The sequence below is a fragment of the Nicotiana tomentosiformis genome, chromosome 12 (assembly GCF_000390325.3).
Source record: "Nicotiana tomentosiformis chromosome 12, ASM39032v3, whole genome shotgun sequence".
Taxonomy (NCBI): Eukaryota; Viridiplantae; Streptophyta; class Magnoliopsida; order Solanales; family Solanaceae; genus Nicotiana; species Nicotiana tomentosiformis.
The window spans coordinates 33,057,584-33,078,088 of NC_090823.1; the positions used below are offsets into that span (position 1 = coordinate 33,057,584).

Below are 20,505 nucleotides of genomic sequence, written 5' to 3' on the forward strand. Positions count from 1 at the left end.
CCACAGAGCCGAGAAATTGCTCAGATACCACTGTTGCAGTCGCCGATAAAATAGTAAAAGGAAGGAGGAGAAAGCTAAGCTAAGAAAACAAAATCAGGGCAAAGAAAATAATTTCAATTTTCATAATGCCAACTTTGCAGATACAAGGACATATAAGCTTCACTCTTCAGTAAAGGACAAAACCGGATAACTAACTCTATAGGACTAAAAGTAAATGCCAAGGACTAATTACATGGGTCCAAATGTAACTACATAATGATATAAAATAAACTATAAGGGGGGACTAAAGTGTCGCACCCCAAAACTTATAGCCTCTAGTCTATTTAACTAATTATAACGGCTAGTTACAACTTCACAAGCCCATCGTACAACCTTCTAAGCTTCTTCTTTTCTACTGCACATCAGGTTCCGTTCAAGATCCGGTCGTTGGCCAGTTTCTGGTTAGTAATTCCTTTTTTTGTTAATGGATTATATTAAGTAAGGAAGATGGTAAGCCAGATGGGTTAAAAAAATGGGCGGGTGTTTAATTATCGGGTAATTAAAATTAAGAGTGAGTTATTTATTTCTGAGCTTGCCACGTGTCCCTCCATCTAAATTATGGGCATATCAATTCCATTGTATTGCAGTAGAGCTATAATTGACCGGATAGTGAAACTGAAGATATCTTTAAACTACTTTCCATAGAACAATCCTTTTTCGTATATAAAAATGTGGCTAAACGTTAAATAACATGACAGAAACTGGCCAACCCACGCCATTTCTACAAAAATGCACAATGAATTAGACTTTCGTCAATTGGACCTCCATTTTGGCCCATAATAAAACAAACATCCAAGACATTTTCATATAAACACCAACATGTAAACTCTTCCACTCTAGGGTTTTTTGGTTCGCCACAGGAAGCCGGTAGGCAATAGTGAGGGCAGAAGCAGCGAGAGAGACAAAAAATGAAGACTATACTCTCATCAGAAACGATGGATATCCCCGATGGGGTAAAAATCAAGGTAAAAGCAAAGCAAATAGAAGTGGAAGGACCAAGAGGAAAACTAACCCGCAACTTCAAGCACTTGAATCTTGATTTTCAGCTCATAAAAGATGAAGAAACCGGAAAGAAAAAGCTCAAGATTGATGCTTGGTTTGGATCTCGTAAAACCACTGCTGCTATTCGTACTGCACTTAGTCACGTTGAGAATCTCATAACTGGTGTCACTAAAGGGTACCGTTACAAGATGCGTTTTGTGTATGCCCATTTTCCTATCAATGCTTCTATCACTGGTGTGAACAAGGCTATCGAGATCAGAAACTTTCTTGGCGAGAAAAGGGTACCTTTTTTAAAATATATTTTCGAATTTTTTAATGTTAATGTTTAGTAATAACGTGTTTTTATTTGCTATTGCTTATAATGTATCTATCGTGTATTTACGTTGATTAGGAGATTGTATTTGGAAATGCTGTATTTAACTGCTAGAATTTCTGTAGTTTTTGGTGTGTGAGATATTGCTAGGCAGAGTGGATTGCTGAAGTTAATTGAGTATTCTGTTAAAATATGATTTGGTGTTTTTCTCCAAGTTTTGCCGCTGGCCCATTTTAGTGTTTACTTCTCAAATCTGTATGTAAAAATACTATTTGGAATGTTTTGGAATGAAGAGGTCAATTAGTCTTACTGAATGGAATTCGTTTGTTGGTAAATGTTATTTGGCTTTAATTTGCTGCTTAATAATAGTACTACTTTAATAGGATGGCCGAATATGCATCTTGAAACATTTGACGTTTCAGGTGTCTTTGAGTGCTACATATTTGTTTTGTTGCCTCCATCCATCTAAAAAAAATATTGGGATTCTCTGAAATACCAATTTTATATAATTGCACTTGTTGTATTAAGCACAATTTTTTTAAAAAGTGAGTGGCTCAAAAAAAGCACACTTATATGATGCACATGGCTTCACCAATGGCTTTTACGACACTGATTTAGTAATGTGCTTCCAAGTCCTTCAATTGATTGAAATCTGTTTCTTAACATTTCATTAGGGAATGCGCTTAGATTGTGGCTGGCGGAGCCACCATCTGTTAAGGGTATCACCTATTCGCCGAAAAATTATACTGTTTAGCTAGGTCAAAATTTTATTTTTATGTATGCATGCTATATGTTGACTCTTATTTTCTCTGAGTGTTCTTTTAATGTTTTGACAACCCCTAGTAAAATTCCTGGCTTTGCTATTGACATGGATGATGTAATAATACCATTTTTTGGGTTTTAAGTTCTATGAAATCAAGTAGTCTGAGATTGAATAGTTGCTTTTCTTCCACGGGTAAATAAATGTAATACTCCCTCTGTTTCAGTTTTCTGAACCTATTTTTTTTGTCTATTCCATAAAATGATCCCTTTTTAAATTTGGAATCAATTTAACTTAAATTTTCAATTCTATGCTTTGATAGCCCCACAATTGCTCTAGCATGTTTAACACCACAAGTTTCAAAAGATTATAGCCACACAAATGTTATGACTTGTTTAGGACCACAAGTTTTAAAAGTCCTTAGTTCAGTCAAATAGGTTCACACAAATTGGAGCGGAGCAGAGGGAGTAATAGCTAAGAGAACTAGAGAGCTAGATTGAAATTTTCGTAGTGAGTAAAGTACTTGGCTGCAATCAATGGATGGATTGAGATGATTTGGTTTATTTTTAATATAAGAGTAGATGTTTGAATCCTTTTTCCATAAGGAATGACATAGTTGTAGGTTAGTTTCCTTGATAGATGGATATGTTCTCCCAATTTCTTCTTTGGCGAGGTGTTTAAAATCTGCTGCTACATCATTCAATTTAACATTAGCTTTGGTGGCTTGGCAGATTTAAGTTTAAGGTAGTAGGGAACTGACTTGTTGCTTTCATTATATCAGGTAAGGAAAGTCGATATGCTTGAAGGGGTTACTGTTGTCAGGTCTGAGAAAGTTAAGGATGAATTGGTATTGGATGGGAATGACATTGAGCTTGTTTCGCGTTCTGCTGCCCTCATAAACCAGGTAAAACTCCCTCTTTTTACTCCTGTAGATATGCACTTTAATCTGCGCTTGTTGATTCTGCTTTATTGACAGAAATGCCATGTTAAGAACAAAGATATCCGTAAGTTCCTGGATGGTATCTATGTGAGTGAGAAAGGAAGAATAGCTGAAGAAGAGTAGGTTTTAGCAGACTGGTTGTTTCATTTGAAGTTAATTCAACAATTTTGGTTCCATCGTTTTCTGGATGAAGTATCTGTTAAGAGTAATTTTATGTTTTATGTTTGGCTCATTAACTAGAGATGGATGCTTTCCTTTGATCGTTTGCTTATTATCAGATCAATTTCTATGTCAGTTTTTTTCCTTTTACCTGTTGCCCTATGCCTTTTTAGATGGATTTAATTTTTTTTTTATATACACAATTAATGTGTCTTAACTTGTAGTAGCAAGTAATCTACTTTATTTACCCGTTACTAATTTTACTTTGTATGGAGAGTTATCCGAAGTTATGTGATAATGTAAATATTCTTTTGCGCCATCCGTATATACAAGTCTCATTCAAGAGGGATTGCACTCCAACTCTACAAAAAAGAACAAAAAAGCATTATAAACCATTTAACTAGGACATTATCTGATTGGTGTTCAACTTATTTTCAGTTATCTGTTAGTGACTGAGCTTTCTTCGATAAAAAGAATGTGGAAAAAGGAACTAGAAAAGGAAAAGTAAGAGGAAAAAAAATTAAATTTTGATAGGATCTCGTCTCTACCTGTTAATCTATGGATAACGGGTAAAGGAAGAGGTTCTTAAAATCAAACATGCTCACAATTTTCCTCTAAATCTAGAAGAAAAATAATATAGTTTATCTAAAGTGAATAATGGGGTGTCTTATATTGTAAATCACATAGGAGCATCCTATGTGGTTATTTTCGTTTTTAGTACGCACTTGCATTAATAAATGTACTTCCTCGAAAGGACCCTTGAAATTGTGTTTTTCCATTTGCAAGTAACACCATCACTCCTTTACTTTTAATTAATTATCTCAATTTCTTTTTTCACCATGCCTCGACTTCATAGTAGCTCAAGCGAGTAAATATTATAGGATGCAATTAATAGTAGCATATGATAATTCTTTCTTCTCAGATTTCGTGAAATGCCTATTCACCCCCATTTTCCTCACTATCCCCTGGGAAGGTCAAAGCGGACCCTTATTCATGTAATGCCATTGAAGATATATACATGCCATTGACAAGTACTGGAGGAAATTGTAATGGAGCAAATCCCAACCGCTAGTAATTATGGGTGGGTTTTGTTTGTTTCCCCTATGCTATTCGGTACTCACATTAGGCCCTAACTACGTACTTCCTATTAGGATTTTTTCCATTTTCAGGCTAAACCCAAAATCTATAATTAAGGACGAAGGAATCATATTTATCTCACTACAATCCTTGGTGGTGGTCTATATACAATCCCGAGTTACTCTATGTGCAACGTTACATCTACCCAACATTAACAGTTCAACATTCCATCTTACTTCACAAAATATACTTCAGGGTCGTTTGGTAAGCGGACTAAGTTATCCCGGGATAATAATCCCAGGATTATAATCCATAGACTATTTTATCCCGCATGGGAGGTGGGATAAAATAATTCTAAGTTTGATGAGATAAGGTGAGATAAAGTAGTATATCCAGTATTAAGTCTGGGATTAAATTTATACCATATTTGGTTGATGGTATAAATTTAATCCGTTACCTTATCCCACGTTCATGTATATGTTTACAATTTAAGAAGGAATATATAGAGTGTATTTCAGTGGCGAAGCCAGGAATTTCATTCAGGGTGTTCAAACTTGAAATAAGTAAAAATATTTCCGATAAAGGGTGTTCAATATACGTTATATACCATTAAAATCTAATATTTTACATATATATACAATGTAATTTTTCAATGAAGGGTGGTCAGTTGACCACCCTTAGGGCTATGTACTTTCGCCCCTGGCGTGTGTTGGTACGAAGGAAAATGTTTTCCTAGAAAATGTTTTCATGGAAAATAAATGATTTTATTACTTATTTTCTCTTTTTTGGTTGGTGAGTGAAAAATCTTTTTTGAAAAATATTTTATAGTGTTTGGCTAGAAAAAGCAACAACAACAACAATAACCCTGTATAATCCCATTAGTGGGGGTTGGGAAGGGTAGTGTGTACGCAGACCTTACCCCTACCCTAGGGTAGAGAGGCTGTTTCCGATAGACCATCAGCTTCCTCCCTCAAAGAACTCCCACCTTGTTCTTGGGGGGGGGGGGACTCGAATTCACAACCTCTTGATTGGAAGTGGAGGTTGATCACCATTACAGCAACCCATTCTTGATTAGAGAGTAGAAAATATTTTTCAGAAAAATAATTTTTTATGCCACTCTCCTCACCGCCCTTCCCCCAAGTCCCCATGTTTTCTGTGTTCTCCGCCCTTCCCATCCCAAAATCCAACATTTTCAGGACTCCATTTTCTTCAATAATTTAATTATTCTCAAATTCACACAAACCTAAAGGAACTAATGTGTTGCTTTACTTTTTTACGCAAAACAACGTTGAAATTTATGTTCCATAACTAAAAAGAAAATACTTTTTTTTGGTTGAAGAAAAAAAAATACTCTTTCTACAATATAAAAATAAAGTACTCATTTTGTTAAAATAAAAAAAAATACTTTTTCTACATCTTGAAAAGAAAACTCTTTTTGTTGAAATGAAAGAAAATGAAAAGAAGTTTTTTTTTGTTAAAATAAAAAAAATACTTTTTTTAATCATGAAAAGAAAATACTTATTTGTTGAAATGAAAAAAAAGTATTCTATCTATAACATAAAAAGAAAGTACTATTAATAATATTTTTATTTAGGAGGGGGAGGGGGTTGGAGGCGGGGGTTAGGGTGCGGTAGGCGAGGGTGGTGGGGTGGGGTAGGGCGAGGGTGATGGGGTGGGTGTGGGTGAGTGGGTGGGGTGGGTAGGTGAGGATTGGTGGAGATGGGCAATAGTACGGGAAATGTTGAAAAAGAGTTTTGAAAAATATTTTTCCTTCTCTTGATAGGGAAAATATTTATCTCCAATTGGAGGAAAATGAGTTCGTTAGGAAAATGTTTTCCAAAACATTTAATCAAATCTATCATTGAAAAATTAGAAAATATTTTGTGAAAAATATTTTCCTTCATACCAAACACACCCATAATCTCTGTGTATACGGGTGGAACCAAGCCCTTTGGACGCCTCGATTCCCGATGAAGTAAACAGAGCAAAGATGTGACTGTAAGGAACCGGAATCGGGGCAAGGATCCACTCGAGTCGGGGTCCAGAAAAAACACATGCTCTCGGAAGAATCGAGGCCACGTCCCCTAGGTCCCATTCGAACCCCAAAACTTCGCACAACATTACCAGATAATCGAGCACGACAAACAAAAGGCCGTGATATCCGTGCCCAGTCGGATGTTACGACGTGAGTCTCGGCACGTATCGGCAGAAAATCTGTGATTAGTAAAATGATTTTTTTTTACCTCTTTTGGAATTGTACTTAGGGTAAAACCCCTTACAATATAAATGGGAGTTTAAGTATTCATTACGGATCATTGTAACACGCATATCAAGATAATATACTCTTATTTTCTATGTTATTCAAAGTTCTTACTTTTATTCATCAGTTCTTCATTATCGTGAGCCCAAGATCGAAGGCATGCATTTCATTAAAGTTGTCACCGAGTCCGGGACCACTCCCCTTTAGTAGTTTGACAATTTATTACGCCCTTTATCTGTTTAATCTAACGCAAATTATCATTTGTATTAAATTAATCCGCGTATCCTTAAAGTCACATATAAATTTAATTGTTATCCATTTTTGAGGGTAAACAGTTTGGCGCCTACTGTGGGACTGAGGATAATAGTGGCAATTTGATACAAATTTCCATAACACACTCTATTTTACACTTGTTCTTTGAGCTTCTAATTTCAGGTCAAATTAAAACTTTCAAATTCCCAATCTGCCCATTTGAACGTTGATGTTGAATCCAACCACCATTGCGAGAACAACAATGTGGTGCCTGGCGAGAACAACATGCTAACTCACATGTGGCTATCAAATCAAACTTGCCAACCGACTCGAAAACAACATTCGCGGGGGGAGCCCGGAGTACACACGACATCGAAGGTGATGGGATCAACTTGCGGGTGATCTTTAAAATGTTATAGGCTCAACAAGCAGCGATAGCCCAGTTGCAGAACCAGAGCCGCACCCCATGCATCGTTGAGCCTGAACCGTCTCGGAAAAACACTCGCAAAAAAGAACCAGTCACAGAAAAGCCGAGTGAGGATGAACCCGGGACCAATCCCGTGATAATAAAGATGCTCGACGAACTGACAAAATGGGTGGAATCAGGAGAAAATAAAATCGAAGCCAACGGAAAAAATGTAGAGACCTATAACTCCAAGGTCGATCAAATACCAGAAGCACCACCGATACTGAAAGGCCTGGATTCCAAGAAGTTTGTCGAAAATCCTTTCCCTCCAAGTGCAGCTCCGAAGTCGATCCGAAAGAAGTTCTGTATGTCCGAAATTCCGAAATATAATGGAACGACTGATCCAACGAACATGTGACCTCCTACACGTGCGCCATCAAGGGGAACAACTTGGAAGATGATGAAATCGAATCCGTTCTCCTGAAAAGGTTCAGAGAGACCTTGTTAAAGAGAGCTATTATATGGTATCACAACTTACCCCCTAATTTTATTGACTCATTTGCTATGCTTACTGATGCCTTTTTAAAAGTGCACGCCGGTTTCATTCGGGAAGTTAAGTACTCGGACTGTTTAGCAAACATAGTAGTAGTGCTTAAAAAGGGAAATAAATTAAGAATGTGCGTAGACTACAAAGACTTGAACATGACATCCCCTAAGGACTTTTTTCCTTTGCCTAACATCGATCGCATGATCGATGCGATGGCCGGCCACGAGATACTCAGCTTTCTCGACGCTTATTCCGGGTACAACCAGATCCGGATGGACCCGGACGACTAAGAAAAGACTTCTTTCATCACTAAATACGACACCTATTATTATAACGTAATGCAATTCAGACTAAAAAATGCTGGTTCCACTTACCAACGACTAGTAAATCGGATGTTCGAAGAGCAAATAGGAAAATCAATGGAGGTTTACATTGATGACATGTTAATTAAGTCCCTGCGAGAAGAGGACCATTTGAAACGTTTGCAGGAAACCTTCAACATACTGAAGAAATACAATATAAAGCTAAACCCGGAGAAATGCGCATTCGGAGTCAGGTCCGGAAAGTTCCTTGGATTCATGGTGTCCAAACGGGGGATCGAGATTAATCCTGACAAGATCAAGGCCATATAAGACATCACCATGGTGGACAATGTCAAGGCCGTTCAAAGGCTAACCGAGCGCATAACCGCCCTGGGTCGGTTCATTTCAAGGTCCTCCGATAAGAGCCATCCGTTCTTCTCGTTATTGAAGAAGAAACATAACTTCTCGTGGACCCCGAAGTGCTAGCAAGCTTTTGAAGAACTCAAATAGTACCTTTCGAGTCCACATTTGCTTCATACTCCAAAGGCAAGCAGTTGTACCTGTACTTAATGGTATTCGAGATAGCGGTAAGTAGAGTCTTAGTTCGGGAAGAAGAAGGTAAGCAATTTCCTATATATTATGTTAGGAGGACTCTAGGCGAGGCCTAAACGAGGCATCCTTACCTGGAGAAATTGGCGCTCGCTTTGCTAAGCGCCTCTAGAAAGTTAAGGCCATATTTTCAATGCCATCCCATATGTGTCGCGACTACTTACCCATTAAGGAACATAATGCACAAACCCGAGATCTCGGGACGATTGGCCAGATGGGCCATGGAAATTAGTGGGTACAATATTGAATATCGGCCCCGAACCGCCATCAAATCTCAAATTTTGGCAGACTTCATGCCTGCCTTAATACACGAAGTCGAAAAGGAATAGTTGTTAACATTGAGGACCTCGTAGGGAATCTGGACCCTTTTTACGGACGATGCCTCAAAGGGGTCCGGACTCAGCATCGTGTTGAATCCGCCCATGGGTAACGTAATTAGGAAATCTATTAGAACTGTGAAATTGAGTAACAATGAGGTCGAGTATGAGGCCATGATTGCAGGTCTCGAATTGGCTAAACGCTTGGGGCCGAATTGATCGAAGCCAAATGTGATTCCCTCATTGTGGTGAATCAAGTCAATGGGGCATTCGAAGTGAAAAAGGAACAAATGCGAAGATACTTGCATAAACTACAAGTAACGCTACATCGATTCAAGGATTGGACCCTACAACACGTGCCCCGGGATCAAAATAGCGAAGTCGATGCCCTGGTTAACTTGGGGTCGTCGGTTGACGATGATGAATTGAGCTGGGGAATGGTCGTAGAACTCATGAAATCGGTAGTGGAAGAACCCCACGACGAGATAAACTCGGCAAGCTTAACCTGGGGATGGAGAAATAAGTATATAAATTACTTAAAGATCGGGAAGCTGCCCTCAGATCCTAAATAATCAAGAGCTTTGCGCACAAAGGTGGCTAGGTTCATTATGTCCGAAGATAACACCCTGTTCATAAGAATGTTCGATGGCCCACTCGCCATATGTCTGGGATCAGGAGGCACCAAATATGTTTTGAGGGAAGTTCACGAAGGTACCCGCGGGAATCATTCGGGGTCCGAATCGTTGGTTCGTAAGATAATCAGAGACGAATATTACTGGATCGACATGGAGAAAACTGCGAAGGAATTCGTACGAAAATGCGACGACTGTCAGAGGCACGCACCAATGATCCATCAGCCCGGGGAGCTACTACATTCGGTCTTGTCACCGCATCCATTCATGAAATGGGAAATGAACATCGTCGGTCTCCTTCCATGGGCACCTAGTAAGGCTTAATTTATATTGTTTATGACTGACTATTTTTCTAAATGGGTTGAAGCTCAGGTATTTGAGAAAGTTAGAGAAAAAGAAGTTATTGATTTTATTTGGGACCACATAATTTGTCGATTTGGGATGCCGGCCGAGATCGTATGTGATAACGGGAAACAATTCATCAGCAGCAAGGTAAGCAATTTTTTTGAGGTCCATAAGATCAAAGGGGTCTTTTCAACACCCTATCACTTTAGTGGGAACGAGCACGCGGAGTCTACAAACAAGTCCATACTCCAAAACCTTAAGAAAAGGTTGATCGATGCCAAAGGGAAATGGAAGGAAATTTTGCCCGTAGTCCTGTGGGCATACTGTACGACCTCAAAATCTAGTACCGGGGCCACCTTGTTTTCATCGATCTACGATGCCGAAGCACTAATACCGGTCGAGGTAGGAGAACCGAGTTTCAGGTTTTGATATGCCACCGAAGAGTCGAACGGTGAGTCCATGAGCACGAGCCAAGAACTATTGGATGAGAGGCATGAGGTCGCCCTCATCCGGTTGGCCTCCCAGAAATAGTGGATCGTGCTAACTTAGAATCGAATTCCGGTTTTGAATTAGAGTCGATGGTTAGATCAACAGTATCCGAGTCGTCTCGACGATCGACCTTGAATACTGGGGTACATCACCCTTGGATCATGATTTTTATCAAAGAAGGGAAACTCTGTGCTCGATCCGTCTAGTCTCGGTAGTTAGGATTCATTGTAAGGGCCAAACAGTCAAATGAACCATGCCCGCGTAGGTCATACCGGCTGCAATACGAGCTTTTATACAATCTTGCATGTTACACACAGAAATGAAAGAAAGTTTCTACCTTGCTAACAAATATTTTCTGCTTCTTAAAAGTATCGAGCCTAAGGGCTACTACTGCCCGAGAATTATCGAGCCCAAGGGCCACCCCTATCCGAGCCCAAAGGGCTACCCCCACTCGAGGATTGCCATCCTGGATAAGTTAAGACGACTTGGGTTATAGAAACTCGGAGGCACAAGACCTATTAGGAGTGCCCAAACCTAAAAGGCTACGGCCACCCTAAAAGCGGCTCGGAGACGTCCGAAGCCCGTGATCAAAACATAAGGCCTTCAAAATTTCGAATTGTTTCAAAGGTTACTCTCGACAAAATTATAGTCTAAAAACGTTTAAACAAGTATTTTGGGGAAAGATGTCGATATTCCGAGCCCCCACAAGTTTCAAACAAAATTTGCATCGAGAACAAGTCTTGTTCGGACCTCCGAAAAATGACTTATTGCTACATATTCCGTGCTAAGGCATTTGAAATCTTTGCAAATATAAAAAAGAATGCTAAAGGTAATAGACTTGAAAATTTTCAAAAGGGAAAAAACCTTATATATACATTCAGAATGTTTTTACAAAGGTCGATGAAAACGGCCTGCACAAAATAAATGTACAAAATGCGAAAACAAAGATAAATATTCCTAAGGCACCTACGCTTGATCTCCATCAGAACCCGCCTCGTCACTAGAGCTGTCAGGGTCTTCTCCATCTTCGGGTTCATCGGAGCCCTCAGAGCCTTCTTCATCCTCGGGTTCAGCAAGCTTCTTGGCCTCGACCTCAAGCCTTTTCGCCTCTTCGATCTTGGACGACATGTCGAAACCTTGGGCATGGATCTCTTCGAGAGTCTCCCTTCGATTCAACCGCTTCACGTACTCAAGAGTGACTTTCAGACGGGCCTCAACTGCCTCAACATCATCCCTATGCTGGGCCACCATCTCTTCAGCATCAACCCTGGTTGTTTCTGATTCGGACATCGTTCTTTTGATCTCCTTGCCAAGGGCATCCCGTTCAATAATGACCAAGCCGAGTTGAGCTGGAGGTCCTCGTTTTGTCAAGACTGTGTATCGGATTTCTCTTTCGCCACTCGCAGTTGAACCTCTACCAATGCCAGCTGCTCCCGGGCAGTCTTCTTCTCCGAAGCCAGCTAGTCCATTTTTCCCTTTCAGACATCGGCCATGGCCTGAACCTCGTTCATTTCAACCCGAAATTGGTCGATCCAGTCAATCTTATGCTGAACTTGCGAGGTTTGGTCATTAGTTTCCATGGCTAAGTCATCATTGCTAACTTCGAAAACCTTTACCTGTTCCACCAAGTCGGCATGCTCCTTCTGTGCCGCATCCACCTCGGCCCGGAGACTCTTGACGACACCTTCGTGTTGCTCGCTGAGAAGCTTATACATGTCTCTCTTCTCGGCGAGCTCCATAGCCTCAGCCTCAAACTTATTAACCTCAGTCCGGTACCGAAGAAAAGTTTCTTGATGGAGTGACGAGGCCCGCAAAAAGATAAAGGAAAGAAGACATGAGAAATATCAAGAACTAAGTCAAATGATGAAAGACCGTAGTGATACCTTACACGATTCAGTGCCTGCTGCGCCTCATTGAACAATCATGGTACGTCCACCTTATTCATTTTCACCTGGTCCTCTTCGGTCACCAGGCATCGAAGGTGGATCGCTACTCCCATGTGAGCGAAAAGAACTCGGGCATCCTTCGGGATAGTGATGACTATCGACCTCTTGCGGTCGGGATCTATGTTCGGGGCAAGGAATTGATTGACTAACTTTGGGCTTGAATTCAGACCGCCGACTTCTGACGAGAACCCTTTTCTCGGCACCTCCAAGTCGCCCAGCCTGGAAAAATCCTCCAAACGGACGAGTCCACACCGTAAAAAAAGGAACGAAAGGGATCCTCCATGCCACTAGTCCCTTCATTATACCTCTCATTTCCCGCTCAGGCCTCCTCGAGCATGGACTTGGTATAGGAGGGCAGCCCTGGAATCTCTATTACACTAGGTGCCTCCTTCGGGGGCATGACCGACTTTCCGGGAAGTCTCGGCCCCAATCTCCTCATCGATCCCCCGGGCCTGAAGGGGATCAACCTCATGGATCTTCTCTTCAACGGCTGCTCGATCCTCGGGGGATGTCAGCCCATTGGCCACGAAACAATCATATTCTTCGGGCTCATCTCTGAGCCGATAAAGTGAATCTGAGTCGGGCACTCGAGAGCTAGAACTTTCTTTTGGCTTATAGGCCAACCTTTTCTTTGGCTTCTTCTTCTCTGAGCTCGGGGAGCCCAGAGCCTTTCTTTTCTTCTTTTCTCGCTGCAACCCCGAGATGCCCCAAAGCGGAGGGGTCAATAGACGGATCCTCGTCCCCTACTAAAGGCCTATGCTCAATGGTCTTAGGCAAACCTGCAAAAGGAAAAGTGATGAAAATAGGGTAAGTATGATGCGAATGAGAGAGCCAGGTGTTACCTATTCGAGGAAGGGTCTTACCGTGGGAACGGGCCTCCCAACGGCCCCTCAAGAGTTTGCGCCATGAGCGGTCAGAATAAGGCATCTGTGAACAAATGCCCTCGATCCACTCCTTGAGCCGAGGGATCGCATTTGGGACTCGAGCGATGACTGCACCACCACAAATACCAGTAAGAAAAGAGGAGATGAAGGTAAAATGGTGTTCAAGGGGAAACTACACTTACGAGATGCGTTACACTTCTCGGGGAATGACATGAGTTCGGGGGGAACCAAGTCTTAGGTCTTCACCTGAACGAAACGTCCCTGCTAGCCCGGTCTTGGTCCTCATCGATGCTCGAGAATGAGGCTTTATAGGACCGGTGTGTGAGCTTTATTAGTCCCCCTCAAAAGATTCGGGGACTGTATAGGCAGAGAAGATGATAGATGGTAAACCGACGAGATTCGGTCTTGTTCACGAAATAACGAAGGAGGATCACGATCCTCCACAATGACAAGTGGATTTGATCGAGGCATACTTCGTACCTCTTGCATAAATCCAAGATAACCTAGATTTACCGGGCCCAGCGTAAAAGGATACGTGTAAACACTTAGATAACCCTCCACGAGGTAATGATGGCATCCGCAGGCCCGGGGACTACTACGTCCTTACCCGCCCAGTTGCAGTCCTCTCGGACCGCAGGGAAGACGTCTTCGGTAATGGAGCATATATATCTTGATACTCCCTCACACCGGCCCTGCACCGACGAGGGCTTCTCAACCTTAAAGTCATCGGCAACCGAATAATCCCCAAGAATGAACATTTTCAAAGAAGGCTCGAGATTCGGTTCATCGGTACCCGTGTCAGGAGCGAACCTCTCGAGGATGACCACATCAGGAGTAGTTTCATCGATTTTAGCAGTCGGTTGCGAAGAAGAAGAAGCGACTTTTTGGGGGACATATTTGGAAGTTTTAGCAATTGTTATCTCGAAAAAGCTTGAAAAATATGAAGAGAGGTTGAGAGATGAAAGGTCAAGTGTGCTGATTTTGGTAGAAAATAAGTAAAAGCTTGCAACATACTGAGAAGTTTTGAAGAACGGAGGTGAAAATATTAGAGTATGAAAAAGAGTAGTGATATCTTGAAAACTCGAAGATAGAAGCTTGGTCAAAAGGTACAAAAAATGAACGAAAGAGGAAAGTATTTATAGAGGTTTCTCGCCGTTTTGCATTCAGGGATGACCTGCCGATGACCGACTTGTGTTTGAAGTCATAATGACACGATTGACGGGACGTTTCAGATTCTTTGTCGTTTCTATCACGGCGAAGAACCAAACGAAGTGCATATGTCGTTTCTCGTCGTTTCCGTAAACTTACTCTCCGAGAAACGAGGAGACTATAGGTATATGGGTGAAACCGAGCCCTTTGGACACCTCGGTCCAAGATGAAGTAAATGGTGCAGAGATGTGACTGTAAGGAACCGACATGGGGGCAAGGAGCCCCTCGAGTCGGGGTCTGGGCAAAACACCTGCCCTCGAAAGAATCGGGGCCACGTCCCCCGGGTCCGATTTGAACCCCAAAACTTCAGAGGGCATTACCAGATAATCGAGCACGACAAACAAAGGGCCGTGATGTCCGTGCCTGGCCGGATGTTACGACGTGAATCTCGGCACGTATCGGCAGAAAATCAATGATTAGTAAAACAGAAGATTTTTACCTATTTTGAAAATGTATTTAGGTAAAACTCCCCTACTATATAAAAAGGAGTCTAACTATTCATTAGGGATCATTGTAACATGCATATCAAGGCAATATACTCTAATTTTCTCTCTTATTCAAAGTTCTTACTTTTCTTCATCAGTTCTTCATTATCATGATCCCGGGATCGAAGGCAGGTATTTCATTAAAGTTGTCAGTGAGTCCGGGACCACTCCCCTTTATTGGTTTGATAATTTATTACATCCTTTATCTGTTTAATCTAAAGCAATTTATCATTTGTATTGAATTAATCCGCGTATCCTTAAAACCACATATAAATTTAATTGTTATCCATTTTTGAGGTAAATACTCTTGCAATTTTTTTCCTCTTTAAAATGAGAAACTTTATATAGTTCTTACAAAAACTGAAAAGATGATCAACATAATAAGATCTCGTAGGATTTGAAATGAGTAATTAAGGGTGTCAATGGATATTTAAAAACCGACTAAACAGATCGAACCAAATCGATTTTTAGGTTTCTTTTAATAAAATCATAATTTTTTTTAATATAAATCTATAATCGTACCGATAATTAGGGTATGTTTTTTATTTTATGAAAATGAATCGAAAAAATACCGAACCGTACCGAATAAATTTACATGGGAAAAATATATTAATATTAAAAATAATAAATCATTAAATTTTTCCTTGGGCCTTGAAATTGTAAAAACGGTTACAAGCCAACAATTAATTAAACCCAAAATTCTATTTCTCAAACCTATTATACTACTCCTATTGAAACTAAATTATTTCCAGCATATTCGCTAGCAAGACACAAGGTAATCTAGCGATTATGAGTAGCAAATTACAATGTATTGAATTTTCGTATGATTTAAATTTATATTTTTAAATTAATCTTCTATAGACTTTATTCTTGAGTCTCAGTTTGCTTAATATCTTTCCACCCATGTGATTTATGTTTTATTTGTCTTTGCTTAGTTTCTTTTACGCTGCTATAAAATAGTTGATGGATCGATACTCTGATCATCTTTCATATTTTATTAGTTCATTATCTTTTAAATAGTAAAATTGTCTAGAAAGTTTTGATTAGTCCCATCAAAGTAGGTATGTTATTACATTATGCTTCTACTAATGACTTTTTAATGATATTTAAAAAAATATCGAAAATTAATCGAACTGTATCGATACCGAAGAAAAACCAACATCATTGATGCAGTTTTTAAAAGTCTAAAACCATTTACACCCGCATGAGTAATACACCCGTGATGGTCCAAAATAAGAACTCACGCATGATCGCAACCCTACCTAGGCTATTGAATATTAAAATGTGGAAGATGCCAAATGTCAATGTTAATTAAGGAAAAAGCTAGAGTCCCGCCTTGGTCTTCGGTTAAACCAATCAAAAGAATATTCCCATAATTAACTTTCGCAAATCTACAATCTCTATGCATTTATTATTGATTAATTACTTTCCCTCTTCCTGCCTGCACTTTTAGTAATTAATTGCTACTTTTCCATCTTAAATATTCTACCGGTTCACAATAATTGATTTTTTTGATGTTTTAACACAGATTAAGAAATTCACCTTTTAATATTAATTAGCAATGAAATCGACCATATTAACATTTACTATCTCTTCACATAAATACTCCTAACACATACTCCAATACTATTTACTCTAAGAACAATGTAGGAAAAAAATATTTAATTCATTCTTGAAATCTGAAAAAATCATTTATTTTGGACCACAAAAAAGGGCTAAAAAATTAATTAGGACAAGAGGAAGTATAGTTCAAGACGGGTTTGAGAGCTAGCTCATGTGGTGAGCTTTCTACCTTTCTCATTAATAGCATTGCAAACAAAAAGAAAAAATATTTGGCACCCCATTAATTTTTTTTTTTGCTATTATTTATAAGCTGATTTGACTAAGTTACCCTTTAATATCTCTTCAAATTACCTTCATCTCTTCTTCGATTAATTAAATCATTTACTGGCGCAGTGGTAGATTTGGAAAAAAATATTTATGGCCTTCTTAGTTTCGTAAAATGACACTAATCTTGGATCATTTTGAAATGCTCAATGACACTTAAAAATGAAATGGTGGTAGTAACAATGTGTAACGAAATCCAACAAAAAATGGGATACTTCGACCGTCAAATTGTAAAGGTAAGAAGTTTGTCTTTTGCTCATTTTACAATTATTTTATTCGTATAAGCTACAGCAATTAACGTAGAACTGACACTTCACAGAATTCTAAAATCTCTTAGTTCCTTCCAATCAGTACGTATACGTATCAAATTAACTAGGGCGGATCTACTGTGTTGGTTTTAAGTTTTGTTATATCAAGAAATCTACTAATATCTATAAATATGAATCCAATTATTTTTGTAGTATCGGGCCGTAGAAATGCATAAACTTCATTAAATTTAAAAACGATTTTATTGCTGAATAATTAACACTTCTAAATATTTTTCTATATACAAATCTAAGCTAATAATGACTATAGCATTTGAGAACTGGCAACTCACATGTTGATGTTCTACTCAAACCAATGCATTTTAATTTTGGCGTTCTTCATGGATCTTACAACCATTCTTAATCTCGTGAGCTTTCTTCTAATTTTGAAAATTTCTACATTAATTAGTGACACATCTCCCAAGGATTCATCTCAATTTCCTACACATATTTTGAGTACGCAACGTACGATTGACATTTTAGTCACTAAGCTATAAATGTACACATTAATCTTCACATTACTCCATAAGCAACATGGCTAACTTCAATACAATTGTATCTTTGCAACTTTTCTTTTTCTCTTCTTACATATTACTAATACCTTCTTGTTTAGCTTACAATGTGGTTAGTTTTGGGGCTAGAGGAGATGGAAGGACAGACTCAACCGCGCCATTTCTTCGTGCTTGGATGGCAGCCTGCAGCTCAGCTAGTCCGAATAACGTGTATGTTCCTCGAGGAACATACGTTATAAGGCCAGTGACGTTCACTGGCCCATGCCGGAGCAGAATTGAGTTCCGGATTGACGGAACTGTCATTGCTCCGGCAGATTATAATGTTATTGGAGGTTCTAGCTTCTGGATTTTGTTTTATAAAGTTAGTAGGCTTTCTGTCTATGGTGGAACAATTGATGCTAAAGGACATGGTTTTTGGTCTTGTAGAAGATCTGGTCATTCTTGCCCTCCTGGAGCTAGGGTAAGTAATTAAGTTTTTCTAAATCAACTTATAATTGATATCTAGGTTCATCTTTAATTAACCTTGTGTTTATATTAGTATAACAAGAGTTTAACTTCTATATATAGTATACCAGTGTAAAAGAATTTGTATACTATCAAACTAAATCATCTAAAATATTACAACATGTAACGCCTAATATTTTACTACATTGCTAGCTGGGGACGTAATTATAATTTTAAGTCAACTTACAAAATGTAATTATAACACCGTTTGACTCGGTAAAATTATTATTACAATAAAAATAGAAACAGTACATGTATAGTACTCCATTGAGCATGTAAATATGTAGAGAACTTCAAGTACTATTTTTATTTATTTAAACTTTGTAAGATGTTAACCTGAGGTAAATTTAAATGGAGAAATATGGTTAATGATGATTTATACAATCGATCCAACTTATTTAGGATTAATGCGTAGTTATCATTGTGTTGTAAAGAATTAAACTTAGACTTTACAAGTGGCTATAATATTATTTTGAAAAAACATACTGCATGCATAATATTTTCTCACATATGCACTTTGATCTCTTTGCATGCAGTCAATAACATTCTTGTGGTGTGATAATGTACTGCTAAGTGGATTGAAATCATTGAACAGCCAAATAATGAATGTGGCAATTGATTATAGCAGCCATGTGAGAGTCCAAAATGTAAGAATAAGATCTCCAAGTGGAAGTCCAAATACAGATGGAATTCATGTGGAGAATTCCAGGGATGTTACAATCAAAGATAGCATCATCCAAACTGGAGATGACTGCATTTCCATTGGTCCTGGCTCAATGAATATGTTGATTCAGAAGATTGGTTGTGGCCCTGGACATGGCATCAGGTAAACTAATTGTTTGCTTGACGAATTAACTTAAATAGCCATTTACCCAACTGCTTAAACTAAAAATAATCGACGGATGTGAAATATATATATTATGTGCATAATCATATTTAATTAATGCATAATTTATGTATTCAACGTACATGCTATTTTGCGTAAAGATCCCTCTTTTTTAAATAGATTTTTTTCCTTTCTCTCTCTTTTCTTTTTATAATATGATGAAGATTTGGTTGTCCTTTTGCAGCATAGGGAGTTTGGCAAACAGTTACAACGAAGCAGGAGTTCAAAATATAACAGTGGCAAATTCAGTATTCACTAAGACGCAAAATGGTGTAAGGATAAAGTCATGGGCAAGGCCAAGTGATGGCTATGCTAAAAATCTCATGTTCAGAAATCTTGTTATGAGGAATGTTGGGTTCCCCATCCTCATCGATCAAAACTATTGCCCTGAAGATAGTTGTCCTCATCAGGTATATAATCGACCCCAATTCGCTTGAAATTGAGACGTAATAATTATTGTATTGAATTATAAACATATGATTATTCTTAATGCAGGGTTCAGGAGTGAAGGTGAGTGAAGTGACATACAAGAATGTGAAGGGGACATCGTCCACACAACAAGCAATAAAATTAGATTGCAGTAATACAAGTCCATGTACTGGTATTAAATTGCAAGATATAAAGCTCACTTTCGTGGATTATCGATTGAGAAGGCCAGCTTTAACCTACTGTAGAAATGCACATGGCAGACATGGTGGCACCGTCATTCCAAAGAGTTGTTTTTAAAACAAATTAATACTAATGCATGATTATTAATACAAGTATAATTGATTCTCATTACAGTAAGATAGAAATACTGGCTGTGTATACGTATTTCCAACTTTCCAAAGGAAAAGGGAAAAGAAGGCTCATTTCTCATGAGTACCATTTTCTTGTATAAATGGTCATTAGTTCAGTCTTGTTGGGTAGTAAAGAGAGAATTTATTTATATGAAAATTCTTGGTTACAAGTGTACTACTTAGTGGGGCTTTGGACATAAAGAATTGTAAAATTACAAAAAAAGTATTAAATTTTTTTAAGTGAAAATGATATTTGAAAATTAGAGTTGTGTTTGAACATGAAAATAATTTTGGGTTGTTTTTGAAGTTTTGTGAGTGATCTAAGAGAATTTGAAAAATAACTTTTTGGAGTTTTTCAAATTTTCGAAAAATTCCAAAATACATTTTCAAGTGAAAATTAAAAATTTTATGGCAAAACACCGATTTCGAAAAAAGTGAATTTTTTTGAAAAAAAAGTGAAAAACTTCTTATGTCCAAACGGGCTCTTAGTATGCCTTTCTATACAGTACTCTCTATCCTAACGTGACACTATTCGACGGAGTCAAGTTTTTCATTTTGTTAGTTTGAGAGCCTTTATGGATTACTTAAAAACTTGGTTCGTTACCTTACTCCTTAAAGCGTAAGCGAAATAAACAATAAAGTAAACACAATAATTTTTT

The 20,505-nt window shown here is 38.6% G+C and overlaps 2 protein-coding genes and 1 long non-coding RNA gene across 3 annotated transcripts; all 3 read left to right on the top strand.

The window, feature by feature from the left end:
- Positions 1-798: 798 nt before the first annotated feature.
- LOC104097228 (large ribosomal subunit protein uL6z/uL6y-like) lies at positions 799-3,363 on the top strand. The gene is made up of 3 exons (XM_009603804.4): positions 799-1,322; positions 2,896-3,018; positions 3,091-3,363. The coding sequence occupies exons 1-3, from the start codon at positions 948-950 to the stop codon at positions 3,175-3,177; spliced, it is 585 nt and encodes a 194-aa protein (XP_009602099.1). The 5' UTR covers positions 799-947; the 3' UTR covers positions 3,178-3,363.
- Positions 3,364-3,878: 515 nt separating this feature from the next.
- LOC138903520 (uncharacterized) lies at positions 3,879-4,873 on the top strand. Its single transcript, XR_011412706.1, has 2 exons — positions 3,879-4,294; positions 4,383-4,873. It is a non-coding gene; the product is annotated as an uncharacterized lncRNA (long non-coding RNA).
- A 12,705-nt stretch (positions 4,874-17,578) lies between these two features.
- On the top strand, positions 17,579-19,948 carry LOC104097313 (polygalacturonase-like). The gene is made up of 4 exons (XM_009603900.2): positions 17,579-18,137; positions 18,718-19,007; positions 19,252-19,477; positions 19,563-19,948. The coding sequence occupies exons 1-4, from the start codon at positions 17,700-17,702 to the stop codon at positions 19,791-19,793; spliced, it is 1,185 nt and encodes a 394-aa protein (XP_009602195.1). The 5' UTR covers positions 17,579-17,699; the 3' UTR covers positions 19,794-19,948.
- Positions 19,949-20,505: the final 557 nt, after the last annotated feature.

What these genes read in the sequence shown, in the direction of transcription:
- LOC104097228 (XM_009603804.4), top strand. Translation starts at nt 948, where the DNA reads ATGAAGACTATACTCTCATCAGAAACGATGGATATCCCCGATGGGGTA. An exon ending in ACTTTCTTGGCGAGAAAAGG is followed by an intron (nt 1,323 to 2,895) that starts GTACCTTTTTTA and finishes TCATTATATCAG; the next exon opens with GTAAGGAAAGTCGATATGCT. An exon ending in CTGCTGCCCTCATAAACCAG is followed by an intron (nt 3,019 to 3,090) that starts GTAAAACTCCCT and finishes CTTTATTGACAG; the next exon opens with AAATGCCATGTTAAGAACAA.
- LOC104097313 (XM_009603900.2), top strand. Translation starts at nt 17,700, where the DNA reads ATGGCTAACTTCAATACAATTGTATCTTTGCAACTTTTCTTTTTCTCT. An exon ending in CTTGCCCTCCTGGAGCTAGG is followed by an intron (nt 18,138 to 18,717) that starts GTAAGTAATTAA and finishes CTTTGCATGCAG; the next exon opens with TCAATAACATTCTTGTGGTG. An exon ending in GGCCCTGGACATGGCATCAG is followed by an intron (nt 19,008 to 19,251) that starts GTAAACTAATTG and finishes GTCCTTTTGCAG; the next exon opens with CATAGGGAGTTTGGCAAACA.